Below are 15,139 nucleotides of genomic sequence, written 5' to 3'. Positions count from 1 at the left end.
TATGAAGCAACAGAGAACAATTTTGGATAAGTAGGTAAGACTACCTAATGAAGGCATGATGTTCCAGGAGAGGAAGGTGAACCTGAGTTAGCCATAATAAAGAACAACCTCATTGGTCCTTACTGCGCACACTGTTCTGATACTTTCTGTGTATTATCCACTTAGCCCCATAACTACCCTAGAAAATAGGCACAATTTGTTTTTACTAATGATGAGGCCCCAAACAAGTGATTCTTTTTGATTGAGATTATACTGCTGGTATGTGGTACCAGGACTTGAACCCAGGGCATCAGACTCAAGCCCACATTCTTAGACTGTTCTACCTCCCCTTTCTCTAGGGTGCTTCTTCTTCACCTCATTTGGCATGATGTGTTAGCGTCTGGTTTGTCCGGCTTCCTATAACAACCCTCTTGATCACTACCACCACTCCAGTTCATCCTTTCCACTGTAATCAGAGTGAGCACACCCAAGTATAAGTTTGGCCATATCACGATGCGTGTCAGTTCTGGACCACAGACAGGCCCCCGACATTGGCTTACACACAAAAGGTAGTGATTGTGTTAAGTAAAAGTGGTCAAGGACTAGAAAGGTGGATCCTTGGTGGTCATTAGTGACCATATCCTCTACGTGGGCACCCACCCTCAGATCACCTACAAGCCACACCTGTCACCTGGAGCTTCTGCTTCACATTCACACCCCATGGCAGAATTTGATTCTACAAGGATATAAGGGCCTTGCTGCAGTGGGGGTGTGCTCTCTGAGCAGCCTTCTCAGAAGTTCCATGTCACACTTCTGTTTGAGAATCAGAACTTAGTTTCCAGTCACACCTAGCTTCAAGGGAATTTGAGAAATGCCACCATTTATCAGGACCCATTGCCAGCTCAAATAAAATCAGGGTTCTGTTCCTGAGGAAGAAGGACAGATGGGTGGCCCGTGGGACCCCAGCTCCAGGGAGCTTGTTGCTGCTCAGCATGTGGCAAAGGGCGTGGTGCAGCCAAGAGACACATTTCCTGTGGGTAAAATCAGGACCTTTACAACCTGGCCACAGAGAATGCTCACCTACGTCTTACCTCTCACCGTTACACTCAGCTTTGGCCCTTGCACATTCCTGGACATTCCCTCAGGATGTTGCAGCTTTGCATGTGGTGTTTTCTCTACAAAAATGTTGTCCTCCCTTTTGTGACACCAGTCTATTCCTTCATTTGGTTCAATCCAGTACAACTGCTTACCTGGATTGGAAAACTTAAATCAATGAGCTTGTCGTAACAGTAGGACATAAAAATAGAAATAGTATGTAATATCTTTATTTCTGAATTTTATTGAAGTAATTCAGGAAAACACAGCACTGTTAACTTTGGAAAGACTGCTGTCATTCAGTGGAGTGTACTTGATTGGCAACTTAGGCATATAGTAGAGTTATTTTTATCAACTTAAACAATGATGGTCATCTTTGCTTAAAGCCAAACAGTAGGACATTTACTTTATTGTGAGGGTAGATTTAGGTTAGTTATAATGACCGTCCTGGGCATGCTATACACAAGTTACTTAAATGCTAATGAGTTCTATAGGTATTAAAATGGGGCTGAGAATTGTTCCTCTTCATATAGTTAGTTGCTCTAGAATTAAATTAAATACTACAGGTAGAGTATATGGTATGGGGCTTGGCACTTAATAACAGTAATGGCAGCACAAAATTTCTAGGGCAGATTTTCGAAGACTGTGATACTCCTAGAGTCTTCCTACAGCTATTTAAAGAAAAAGAATGGAAGATGGGGAGGTAGCTCAGTACTAGAGTGCTTGCCTGGTCCACACAGAGTCCAAGTTTTGATCCTCAGAACTGTAAACGGAACACCTGTTTTGAATAGCTGGATTTGGTACTGAGTGTAACCATTTTGGTTGTGGTGTGTGTGTGTGTGTGTGTGTGTGTGTGTGTGTAAATATATGTTATCTGAGATGACACTGCATCTGCTGGCCATGGGCAGTGACTTTAAGAAATCATATATTATTTCAGGAAGTGATCTGGCTATGAAATACATTTTGATGTTGATTATCACTTTTGGTTATTTCAGGGTAAAATGATGGCATGCAAACACTGCAGTGACATTTTCAGCAAGGAGGGCACTTTGAAACCAGCAGCCATCAGCAGGGAGGATCAAGGAATTGAAGCAGATGACGAGAAGGACTCGCTCAAGAAGCAGCTGAGGGAGATGGAGCTGGAACTGGCACAAACCAAACTGCAGCTGGTAGAGGCTAAGTGCAAAATCCAGGTTGGTTGGTAAAAGATCAACAGGGAAGAATCACAGGCAGGGGCTCAGGTGCTAAGTCAGAATCACGAGCTGTCACTGGATGCGTTGCAGATGAGTTCTACCCACTGATGTGTCCTACATGATCACATTGTGTGCCATGTATCTTTACACACTGATATAAGCAAACACATAATCTAAAGGAACTTTTTGTAATGAACACAATTTTCCAGTTTATCATTAGATCTCTTGCTCATGTCCTGTCACAATGAATTTGGTCACTTTAGAAGCTGATCGTGAAAATGAAAGCCAAGTCTCTCCGCCAGCCCCTAACATTGGCTCATACCCCTTCTTTTCTTTCGAGCTTCTTTTTATCTTGATTTTGCCATTTTCTCACTCCATGTTAGAAAATAACATGATTAGAAAAAGAGTGTGAGTTCTGATGGACTCTTCCCCATTTCCTTTTTACCAGTGATCCTAACCCCCCTCCCATGCCTATGTGGCACCAATCTGTGTCACATTAGGGTCCTCTGCTAAGGATGTCTCTACTCTGGACCCTGTATGTTCTCAGGGACAAAGGCCATGTTTTTGGAAATGGAACTCATTCTGCTTATGCTAGTAGTATAAATTCTTTCTGTCCTAATGTTTGTATTTATTTGTGATTTTAAACATGTTATCTGGGGTTGCATCCTAAACCTAAATTTGGACCTAAGGGCAGAGGGGAAAAGAAAGAATATAACAAGGTTTCTTTTCACAGTTCAGAGAAAGGACAGATTTGATTTTCAGTAGAAACTCTTCTAGCTTGAAACTTTTTCTTTCCATTAAGAAGCTGATTAAATTTTTCCTGGATTTGAGGGAAGAATAGTTTGGCTACATAGACCTGGGGATTACAAAAAAAAAAAAACAAAAAAAAACTGCACTCTTCATTTAATACTCAGATGATTTTCTTTCTTTAATTAGGAACTTGAACATCAGAGAGGGGCCCTTATGAATGAAATCCAAGCTGCAAAAAACTCTTGGTTTAGCAAAACCCTGAACTCTATCAAAACGGCCACGAGCACCCAGCCACTGCAGCCGCCTCAGGCCACCCAGCCGCCTAAGGAGAGCACATAGCTCCAGCCTCACCCTAGCACAAGAGCACAACGATCAAAGCAAGGGAAACCCGGGAGCCGTCTTCCTGGTGTCCCTTTGAAGGAAAGTAAAGGAGGCCAGAAAGCAAGCCAGAATCCTTCAGTAGCTCTCATTCTTTCCTGTATGACACTTTTCAAAGGGATGTTATTTAAATTGACCCGATTTATGTTAGATACCTACTGCCCAGCTTCTTCCTGGGAAGCCATGTTCTGATCCATCCTACTATTACACATTATTTTATATGCCTGAAGTTTAGTTGGAAATAAGTAATTCAGAACTAAGTGCTTTTTATTTAGAACTAATTAATTACTCCTAATAATTTTATCCTACAAAAATGGAATCATCTGTCATTCCAAGGTTGACGTGACAGGAAGATCTTTGTCACAGGGAAAAAAATTGAAACCTAAACCTCTTTAGCTTTTCAGGATTTATTCAAATAAAGCACACTGTGGGGCCAGTCATGACCACCGTCAGGTTTCATTCTAAAACCAGGGAGCGATATTCCTGCCTAATGCAAGAACAGACCAGGGGTTGAAAAGTCCCCAAAGGTAATTGGTTTATTTTCATTTTCTTTCATGTTTCATTTTCTGAAGTGCCAAGAACTGTGGAATGGATGGGCTATTGAGAATGCAAACTCAGTGAGTGAACTGAGATTTTGACAAATGTGGAGTAAAATCATTTTGGCTCTGGTGTTCTAGCAGATCCTTTCAAAAATCCACAAGGGACTTGCATGTTCCTAGTGTGGCTAGGTATGAACACAGATGAGACTTCTGGCAAGTGTCCAGTCAAGGGTGGCTATTGTGAGTTGCACTTAGGGAACCTTCACCGGAGAGTTCGAGAAAAGCCCAGGTTCAGTTGCTGTGCTTATAGTGAAGTACAGAACCAGCAACAGAGTTCTTTCATTTGGTGTTGACATAGTTGCTAAGGAAACACTAATATTCTGTAATTTTGTTAGAGGACATAGTGTTGAAATAGAAATCGAGGTCAGCTTCATCACCTTAGTTAATGTTAGGAAACATTTCTTCACTGCTGTAGCTCCCTAGTATGTGCCCTTGGTACCTGTAGATGAAGAGATACAAATGCATTTATAACATTTTTGATTGAATATGAAATCTTTATAGAAATACTTATCTAACAAAAGATAAGGCTATTGTTTAAAATTGGTGGAAATATTTTTTAAAATTATATTTAACATACCTATATAAATAGTCCTTGCAAGAAATTCTTTGGTAAGGGCAAAACTAATTTTCCCATTTTCTAAGCTATTTTGGAGATATCTGATCCTTTCACACCAACAAAACTACTGTCAGCTATGTACAGTAATGTTTACTGATATTCATCCTTGGCTTCTTTGTTGGATATGTTGTTTTTAAAGGATCTTAAACTTTGTAGTGCCAGAGTGGTTCTCTTCTGTGCCATATATTGCAGTTATAAGGAACACAACTCTTGAAAGTTAGAATCAAATAAGAACCTTCTCAATCCTAGGAGGATGCACTACAAGCTGCTCACCACAGATCCTTTCCTCTAGAATGATATTTGAATTCTAAAAAGTGAAATCCCCTTCATCTGTTTCTATCATCTGCAACATAAAACTGTTATGTTTGGTATCCATGACACTTGTCAAATAATATTTTTCTTTGGAACTCTTTTTGTTGTTATTGTTCTGATGTCTTTTATTCTAAAATTCATTTCTTTTTACCAAAAAGAAAAATAACTCAGCATTCCAAGTGTCTGTTGACTTTAAAATCCCCTACGTGGTGGATTAGATAAGCTAATATATATATATGTTTTTTTTCTAAAATATAATGGCTAAAAAATTTCATCTTGGCACCTGTCTCTGTAAATCATTAGTGGAGTCTGTTAGCTGATGTGGTACTTTATGCTTGGTTCCAGGAAGCCCTATACAAGTTGCCTTTGCAAATGGCTAGCCAAATTGCAGATACTCTTATGTCGTGAACTTCATAGTAACAACAAGCTCTTTTTAGCTTCCAGAAATAAATACATTCCACAGAATACCAAGTTGCATAATTTTTCTTAAATGTCACAGGAGAAGTAGAAGGCTTTAAGTCAAGTCCTTGTCTGTGGACCTGGTTCAGTTTTTAGTCCTGTTCCTTTTAGTCTTTGAACAGAATCACCAGGAGCATGCATTCCAAAAGTTTGGTAAATTTGTCTTTCTAGCCTTAATTCTTATAAAGGATTATAAGGTCAATACACAGTTTTCTTCTTTTACAGCCCCACATCAAACTGGGTATGCATATTGGTGTGGCAAGTCTGAGATGACCCTCACTGCAATGCCTTTGAATTAGTAGCAATAGTGAAGATTAGAAATGGCCAGGCATAGTGACACATACCAACCACTTGGGAGACTGAGGCAGGAGGATGGCAGGTTTGAGGCCAGCTTTGGCAACCTGGTGAGACCCTATCTTTAAACAAAAAATAAAGGGCTGGGGGGTGGGGGGGCAGTAAGCTCAGTGGCAGAGTGCTTGCCTAGCATGAGGCCCAGGGTTTGATTCCCATTACAGGGGTGAGGGGGTGACCGGGTGATGGGAAAGAAAAATTAAAATTTTTGGTATGTGATATGATTGTTCATAAAATATGTTATAGCAATACTGCATACCACATGTCCTTTACAGTGTATTGTTTGAGAACTATAACTTTTCTTTTGAATTCCCTTTACAAAGCAGCCAAATATATAGGACATTCTCAAATAGTGTAATAATTCTCATCCTTTCTTAGGCTGTACTTTGTATAAAACATTCTTGCAAAAATCCAGTATTTGCAACATTTGAAAAATGATCATTTCTCTTTTTATTAAATTCTGTAGAAGAATGTGAATAAAATTCAACTCAATAATTTAGTTCATTAGCTTTCATATCTTAAGAATCTTATTTAACACATTCTTTAAAGCTGAAAGAAACCAAGCTGGTTTTTTAATTATGTAGTGCATGTTTGCCAGCAGCCATGTCACAATTTGGTTATATTTGGGTACATAGAATTTGATGCTAAGAAATCCTAGTTACCTAATGTTTTGGACATGAGAACCTATCAGAAACACTGATAGAGACACTATACAGGCTGTGACCTACCTTGCCATACAATGAATTTCTCTTTCTCTCTTCTAGCTATTAATTGATGATGATTTCTTCTTCACTGGCTTTCTTAAAATTTTCCTGGTAAAGTAGAAAAGCAACCTTTATACTGACGTTGGGATATTTAATGGTATTTATTGTTTTGTTTATAAGAAAAGGTTCATTCTTTCCTACTCTGTATTCATATTTATTTTTCTCCAACCTCTACTACACATTCTTCAGATATTTTCTAGTTAATAATTAGTGACTTCATTTCCTAGCTGTGGTGAGTAAACTGAGATAATAAAAGGTTAAGGTATAGGAGATTAGAGTTAGATCCTTAAAGGAGTCAGTCACCTAGGATAAGAATTATATATAATAACTACTGTGATGGATTGAACTTTCTTTTAGTTGAAATCAGTCTACTGTCTTACCAACTCTGTGCATTAAACACTAAGGTGGCTGTCTGATTTTTAGGACTCCTTTAAGAGAAAAAAAAATACTTATTTTATCTTCTGGGAAAGAACACTTTTAATTACTTAGCAAGATGATTGTATTATATAATTTACCCTTTAAAACACTCTAAAATAACTCTGATTCTCTTACTTCAGTTACAAATGAGAGGATGAATTGTATGATTTGAACACTGCTAGATTTATGTGTGTGTGAGAGAGAAATTGGTGGAATTTTAACTGGAGTATCCCTGCCTCTTCTGTGTAGTTAGATACCATTCATCTAATACATATTGAGATTTCAAGACATGTGATCAAGACCGCAAGGCCAGGGAGTGGCCAGTTTTCCAGCTACAAAGTATAAAACTCCTAAGTCACCATGCTGCTAGTCACCAGCATGAAAACATTCCCCAACTCTTTATTTCTTCTATGTAATACAGGCCAGGTCCTTCTTCATCTTAGCAACTTCCCTGACTGTCAGGGTCTACCAAAATGAGGACTGCCATGTGACCGATGCTAATTTTTACAGTAAGGAAAAAAGTGGATGTTTGTGGGATCTTAGTGACTGCAAACAGCTGTCTGGTGTATCTTTCTCACTTTCCATCTAAAAGACCCATGTCAAGCTTATCTCCAAATGAATTTGCTACCTGCTATAAAAATATCTTCATCTGTCTATCCCATTCTCCTTACCCAGTCCCTGGCTTATCCTTAGTTCTGAAAAGTTTAAGAAAAATTAATCAGAGAAGATAATGAACATTTTAAGTTACTTTCCTTTTCCATTGACAGTTGGTTAACATGTAAAATCTTTTCCATTAAATGTAACTTTTAATAATTATATATTATATATGGAATAAGATAAAGGAAACTGAATTGTGAGAATATAAATGCATCAAAAGACTCTGGTATCATGAAAGCACAAGAACAAAGCTGGAGATGGTCCCAGAATCCAAGATGTCCCAATAGCCTTTTGCATCAGTTTCTCTATTTTTGGTATTTTGCATAATGCATGGATACTCAGTTCAAATGAGAGGAGAAGTTTCTCCATCAGACCCCCCCCCTTCTTTCCAACTCCTACCTTCCCCTTGCTGAGGAGGTAGTAGAAATTCTATATTATCTATTTTTATGAAACTTGTGATTTTGCCCACAGCATCTGTAATGAAAGCAGGTTATATAATAAATGACTTAAGTGTGAACAGTGCTAATTGACTAAAAAAATTAGTTATTAGCCTCTTCCTCTATAAACAATGACCAATTAGATGTTTCCATAATTCCATGTATTATGTATAGTACACTATAAATGTAAATGTAATGCTTGTTAAGGAAAGTGCAATTTATTGTACATTGTCCCAACAAATGTTTACTTTTATAATTGTCATGAACTTGAATTGGAGTAGTATCTTGTTTTCATGTGTGAATGAAGCCTTGTGAAATAAACAACTGCAACCAAGAAGGTAGCAAGGTGACTGTTTTGTGAGTCAGTGATATTTTCAATGCATTGTGTTGCCCATTTGGCCCCATTAAGCAGTAATAAACATTTGTTTGAAGTCCATATGTCTCTAATGTTTTTTCATGTTGTTTTTATCCTGATCCATTTGAAGTTAGTGTTGATATAACACTTCTTATCTGAAGCCAGGCTGCGGTCAACTTAGAAAGAGCAGTTTGTTCCAGGACATACCCTGCAGAATGCTGTCCTGTAGAGCACTATTGCCAACTATCCCACCCTCCTCTCTATTAAAGTTTCTTTGTGTGTGTGTGTGTGTGTGTGTGTGTGTGTGTGTGTGTGTGTGTGTGTGTGTGAGCTGGGGATCAAACCCAGGGCCTTGTGCATGCACTCTACCAACTGAGCTATATCTCCAGCCCTCTATTAAGGTTTCTTAATTGTGAGTAATAGAAACCCTCTCAATAATTATTAATTAGTATTAATTTCCAGGGGCAATTAATTACAAGAAAATCTAAAGTTTCTATATCAGGGGTCCCAAAACCAAACCACTGTGCATAAAGGGATTCTAGGACAAAAAACTGGAATGCCATCTGGAATCCACCCAAGCAACCAACTCTACAGTCCCTCTTCTGCTTGTCTTCCCAGATGATGCTTATCTGCTTTATTCTTCTCTCTGAAAACAAGCATTCTGTGCTTCTAAGTGCACAACTACCAAATTACATGTCCTTCCTTCAAATGACAAGCATAGCTGGACTAGCTATCTGTTTCTTAATCCTAAATTCTTAGAGAAATCTGACTAGCAGCAGTCACCTGATCTGGGATTAGCCAGTCTTTCAAGGTATATAGCAAGGCAGGTAGTATTGCATGGTTCAAAATGTAAGTCCAAAGGTTCTCTCTAAAATGGAGGCAATGTGCAGAGAGAGCCCAGTAGTGTCTATTCTGCATTGTATTTTGCCCTGGGAGTCCATGGAACCTAATTGAAAGCCAAGAAGTTGGCCAGCTCCTCTAAATCCAGAATGTATTAAAAATATTACAGCTTGTAAAATTGCAGCTTATGGCTCATTCTAGACCACAGGAATCTTTTGTTTGTTTAAACCATGTGTGGCATTTTTAAACAATGAGAAATTTTACATAAGTACAATAGTTGAAATTATTCAGAAAAAAAATCCATTGAGTTTTGCAGGAGGTCATGAGTGGGCTTGACATTGACAGTAAGTGAGGGGGTGGGGGACGACTGATTACAGTGGGATGAATAAGGAGAAGGATTTCATTTTGAAAGGAAAATTACCTAAAACTTGGAAACAAGGCAAAAAGGTGAGTGACATCTTTCAATATCAAATCAAGGACTGGAGGATAGCATTTTGTTCTCACTTTTTACTATTGATTAAAGGTCATACACTTAATCTATGTTAATTTATAGACTTGTCCAATAGGACTATAAATATCAGTGAAATGAATAACTCTGAAGGTTATGAATTTTTTACTTTGTGATACATTATTAACCAGTTTTTATCTAACCTTGCAACCTTACACTAATATTCCACTGTTAATTTGCCTATGTATACCCAGCTATTCAAATACACCTTGTGAAAGGAAGGTGAGAAAGCAGGAGCCAGAAATGAAAGATGGAGACCAGACAGAGATACACAGCAGAGAGTTTAAAACAGAGAGGCAACTTAGGCTTGAGTTCTGGGGCTTTTATGGGGGAGGCTCAAGGATTAGAGCTAGGTGGGCCCTCACGTGGGTGACTAAGGATGGGGTTAGTGCATCCTTGGGTGGGAAAGAATGCAGTGGTTAAAGGTGAGCTGTATGAGGGAGTGGTAATATGCCCTTGGGCAGGAAAATCGTGGCTGTTAGGATGGCCACCCAGAGGCTAAGCAAGGACCTTACACCTTGAAATAGTTTTCACTTCTTTCTGATTTCCTCATCAACTAATTGTAAGGTCCTTGCTCAGTATCAGGATGGCCATCTTAAATGACAGCCAGCATCTTAAGAAAAAGTTTTGCTTTCCCGCCCAAGGGCCTTTCTGAGAAAGGCTTGCCACTCCCTCATACCAACCCAACCTTACCTGCCCACATTAGGACCTACCTGGCTCTGTAATCCCTGAGCCTCCCCCATAAAAATCTTCCACCCCAAGCCTGTGTTGCCTCTCTCTGTCTATGGAGAGATGGCCTTTGTTTGTAAGCTCTGGCAAATAAACTCTGCCTGGTGTATCTCTGCCTGGTCTCCGTCTTTCACTTCTCGCTCACCTGTCTCAGTTCCTCACTTTCCTTTCACTAGTAAGTTTAATAAAATATTTGTCCCATGTTTTATATTTGCATAAGACAATTCCAAAGAGTCAAGAATTTGTTCATGGTGGGAAAAAGCAATTCTCACATTACTGTTAAATGTTTTCGAACATCAGCATTTCAAACGGTTTGTTTCATTGATTGTAGGGAGGCTAATTTTACAGGTAGGTGTAGAGCAGCGGTTTCCTTTATGGGAGACTAGAAGTTGAAACATAATCTTGATATGTGTGGTGGTGGTGGTTTCTGTCATCACTTGGTTTTATCTGCGGACACATAGGGTTTTTTGTTTTGTTTTTCCTGGCTACTGACCTGAGTAATTTGTGCCCAATTACTCAGAATGGCAGCCCTGCAAGGAGCTGAGTCTCTTCCTTGGTAGAGGTAAAGAAGCCAAATGGAGTTTGTTTTTTAGACTAAGAAGCATGGGAGATTCAAGCTGTTTTATTTATTTATTTTTTTTAAAGAGAGAGAGAGAATTCTTAATATTTATTTTTTAGTTTTCGGCGGACACAACATCTTTGTTTGTATGTAGTGCTGAGGCCACACGCATGCCAGGCGAGCGCGCTACCGCTTGAGCCACATCCCCAGCCCTCAAGCTGTTTTAAATGCTGACAAAAGGAAAAGATATAGGAGGATGAGAAGCAGCACAAGCCTTGTTCAGGGGAAATTAAAGCAGATGGGGAGTGTGGCTGGAGAGGTGTACTAGAATGACAAGGAACCCGGAAATGGCCCAGGATTGTGGATAAAATTGATGATCTCCTGACAGGCCAACAGAAAGTGAAAAAATGGAGACTGCAAAGAAATGCAGTATTAATGTGGTAGTAATTAGGGAATACAGTGCTAGAAAAACAAGTGCCTTCAGAACATGGGCTTTTAGGGTTAAGAAGTGGGCAGCTTCTAGTGCTTGCCTCACATGCACAAGGCCCTGGGTTCGATCCCCAGCACCAAAAAAAATAAGAAGTGGGCAGGTTCTAAGGCACAGTCATGGATAAAGATAATAGAATTAAAACCTGAGTTAATATTTATAGCTTATATGTACATATGTATTTTTTTATTTTTTAATATTTATTTTTCAATTTTCGGTGGACACAACATCTTTATTTTATTTTTATGTGGTGCTGAGGATCGAACCCAGTGCCCCGCACATGCCAGGCGAGCGTGTTACACTTGAGCCACATCCCCAGCCCTACATATGTATTTTTTAAGGAACTATGTTACATCTTGAATTTTTTTTATAGTTGAACACAATACCTTTGCTTATTTTTATGTGGTGCTGAGGATCAAACCCAGGGCCTCACATGTGCTAGGCGAGCACTCCACCACTGAACCCCAGCCCCAGCCCCTAAATCTTGAATTTAACTGTGCTATCTTGAACTTAATTCCCAAACTCTGTTATTAGGTATTCTGGTCCTCATTTAGACATAGGAAAACAGGCTTCTGAGAGTTTAAATTAATCCCAACTCACAGGTTGGCAGGCTCATTTAGGGTGGGACAGAAGAGCAGGTAGGGAAATAAGGAAGTTCCCGGAAGCCTATTGTCCACATCCTTCACCAAGTTTCCTTGATATGAATCATTCACAAGTGTGTTAAAAATAGTTTAGCTGGTCTATTAATTAAAGCTGTACTTGATGATTGCCTACTTTGCCACTCTCTAAGTGAGACTAAGTGAAAATGAGAACAAAGAAAATCTTCCTGAGTGGAGCTTAAAGCCTAGAGCAGTGCTTAATCTCAGCACCACTGGTTTTATGGGTTAGATGATGGGAAGGGGCGTCCTATACATTATAGGATGTTTAGTAGTATCCCCGGTGAAACCAAAGTTTTGAGATGAGATTAAATTCTTGCTTCACCAATTTCCTCTGGGTTCTTGTCTTGTAAATTTTGAAGAATGAACTCCACAATCACCAGAGAGAAGAGTAAACAGAGTAGGATTTATTGAAGCAAGAAGAGAGAAAACTCCTACCATGCTGGAGGGGGCCTGATAGGAAAACCAACTTTGGTGTGCAACCTAGAACTTTATATATGGTTCTGGGCATGGAGCAAAAACTATGTAAAATAGGTTTAGAAAAGCCATCCTGGCTACCATGGGGTTCACTTCCATCCTTTCTGTAACCCTCCTCCTTCCTGTAACTTCCATCTGGGTTCACCTCCACCTTCAGTTCTCCACCTCTGGGGCAAAGGAGTTGGCCAGAGGTATTCCCACAGGTAAGCCTCAAGTCTTTTACATTTGAAATAGGCCTTGGTGGTGCAGGTTGAATGGGGCCCATTATCCTGACAGCCTGGGCATTTTACTATCTATTATTTCATCCTCATTCACTGGCCTCTACCTACTAAAAGCCAATTATATTTCCCAAAGAGTGACTACCAAATATATCTCCATACTCTTGTGAAATGTATGGGGTGCGGAAGAGTGAGCAAAATATCCACAATTGCCCTCAACTGAGAACTGTTATAATAGAGGATAATCAAATTTCAGGTGGTAAAAAGTATTATAAGGAACAGCAGGGTAGGAGGATGGAGGGAGATAGGCTGTTGGGATGAAACTGGTAGGATGGTTGGTATAGTGGTTTTTGATTTGTAAACTTGGCTGGCCTACACTCACCAGTTACTCAAACACTAAATGTTGCTGAAAAGACATTTTGCATGTGTAATTAAAGCTATAATCAATTCACTCTGAGTAAGAGAGATACCCTGGATGATCCAGGGGGACCTGATTTGCTGAGTTGAAAGGTTTTAAAAGCAGGGGTGAATCCCCTTCTTCACTTCAATGGAGTTCCACCTGGTTCCTGTTTGTCCCTTCCCGACTTCCTGCAGATAAAAGCTTCAACCAGTTCTCATAGGGCACAGCCTGCCTGTAATCGTCTGTTTTAGCCTGGTCTCCAGATTTTTGGACTTGCTTAGCCAATTCTCACAATTATGTAAGCCAGCCAATTCCTTATTTTTTATTTCATTCTCTATCCTACTAATTTTGCTTCTCTGAGTGAATTAATGCAGTCTAGAAAAGCCCCTCAATTGACACTTTAAAGAGACCTCAACAGAGTGAAGATCTGGAGAGCATTCCAGGCAGAGAAAGCACACTGTAAACTTGGAGATGAGAGCAAACCCAGTGGGTGGAAAGAGTAACGAAAACACCAGCGTTCAAATCCTGCAGAAAAAGGGGGTGGTGATAGCTCAGAGGCAGTGGTAAGAAGTCCTTTGATTCCTGACATATTTTGATCCTCCCGTCCAGTTTGTGACATTTATCACCTTGGAAAATTTCCTCCTGGGCCTCAAGTATAACTTGCAAAAGCAAGGCTTAAATTGACATGCAGCCCAGTGAAGTCTATGAAGTGTGCACGCCTACAATCCTAATTTAGAAACCTTAGTCGAACCGCAAAAGCCCCCTGGTGGTTCCTTTCTGTCACTGTCCTCCCGACTACAAGAAAGTGGATCCTCATTGTGAATGCATCAGGCTACACACAGGCTTGCTAGTTTGAAACGTCATTTAAATGGAACTAAACAATGTGAACCCTGGTCTGGCTTCTTTCCCTTCCTGTCCCTGTGGAGAGAAACTGGACCCGAGCCTTGTGACTATTTGTTCTGCTCTTGCGATTTCTCCCGACCGTCCGGGTCGGCCTGCGCTTTCCCAGCCTTTTGTCCTTCTCGGGTTGCTGATTCTAATCGCCCCCTGGGCCCCCTGGGCAGCGGACTGCGGGCTACCTGACCTCTCAAGGGTACCGTTTTCGATTGTATTGCTGACGTCTTGATGTTGCCGGAAATTAACACCCTGTGAACACCCAGTTTCCCCGGGCCCTGCTGAGAGGGGCGGAACTTGGCTCCGAGAGAGGCGACTCCCCGTTTCCTGAGGGTCTACAGGCCTGCTCATGCCTCATGCGGGGGCGCACTAGACTCGCGGGATGGTCAGTACACGGGCTACGGCACCGAAAAAGCGTGCTCCCACAGCTCGCCTAGGAAGGCGGGGCCGACACTGCAGCCACAGGGGGCGCATTTCGTCAGCTGCCCTAACCCGGGGTAGCGCCCTCAGGCCCTGTCAGGTGGCCAAGGCAGCCGCAGCCCGGGATGACGCCACCACGTCAGACTAGCCGTGTGACGTTTCCAGCGCGCCAAAATCCAGAGAATCGAGCTGTTCCTTTCAGGAATCTTCCATCCTTAACATGTTTATCTTAATATAACTAGGTTGCTCCTTCTTCCTTTTGTGTCCTTTCTTGTGTCCTTTTCTGGCAGTTTCTCACACTAGCCTTAGACAAAATGGCTGGCTGGGTGTCCTGGAAAGGGAGAGGGTGGGGGCGGAGTCCACTCGCCAGCTAGCTTCCGACCTGGACCCCGAGTATTTACGTCATTTCCGGGGCGGGGTTAAAATAGCGGTTCTGAGCTGCGACGGCGTAGCCAGAGCAGACATAGTCAAAGCAAAACACACCAGACTGCTTGGGCGGAGGGGGAGAGACATTACTCTTCGGGAGCTGCCGCTTAGATCGCGAGAGTTGAGCGTTGCTAGGCGCTCGCCGGCGGGCGGGGCCGGGCTC

The 15,139-nt window shown here is 40.9% G+C and overlaps 1 protein-coding gene across 14 annotated transcripts in view; it reads left to right on the top strand.

The window, feature by feature from the left end:
- Positions 1-8,443, top strand: part of Rabgap1l (RAB GTPase activating protein 1 like) — a 592,157-nt gene extending 583,714 nt beyond the window's left edge. For all 14 annotated transcript variants that reach the window (XM_048810001.1, XM_048810002.1, XM_048810004.1 and 11 more), the window contains 2 exons: positions 2,070-2,267; positions 3,204-8,443. In XM_048810001.1, the coding sequence (XP_048665958.1) occupies positions 2,070-2,267; positions 3,204-3,356 (351 nt within the window). In that variant the 3' untranslated portion in view covers positions 3,357-8,443. The remainder of the gene's footprint in view (positions 1-2,069; positions 2,268-3,203) is intronic.
- Positions 8,444-15,139: the final 6,696 nt, after the last annotated feature.

Source organism: Marmota marmota, unplaced genomic scaffold (genome assembly GCF_001458135.2).
Source record: "Marmota marmota marmota unplaced genomic scaffold, marMar, whole genome shotgun sequence".
Lineage (NCBI taxonomy): Eukaryota > Metazoa > Chordata > Mammalia > Rodentia > Sciuridae > Marmota > Marmota marmota.
The sequence above is the reverse complement of the archived record's forward strand: the minus strand, read 5'-3'. Positions and strand labels throughout refer to the sequence as shown.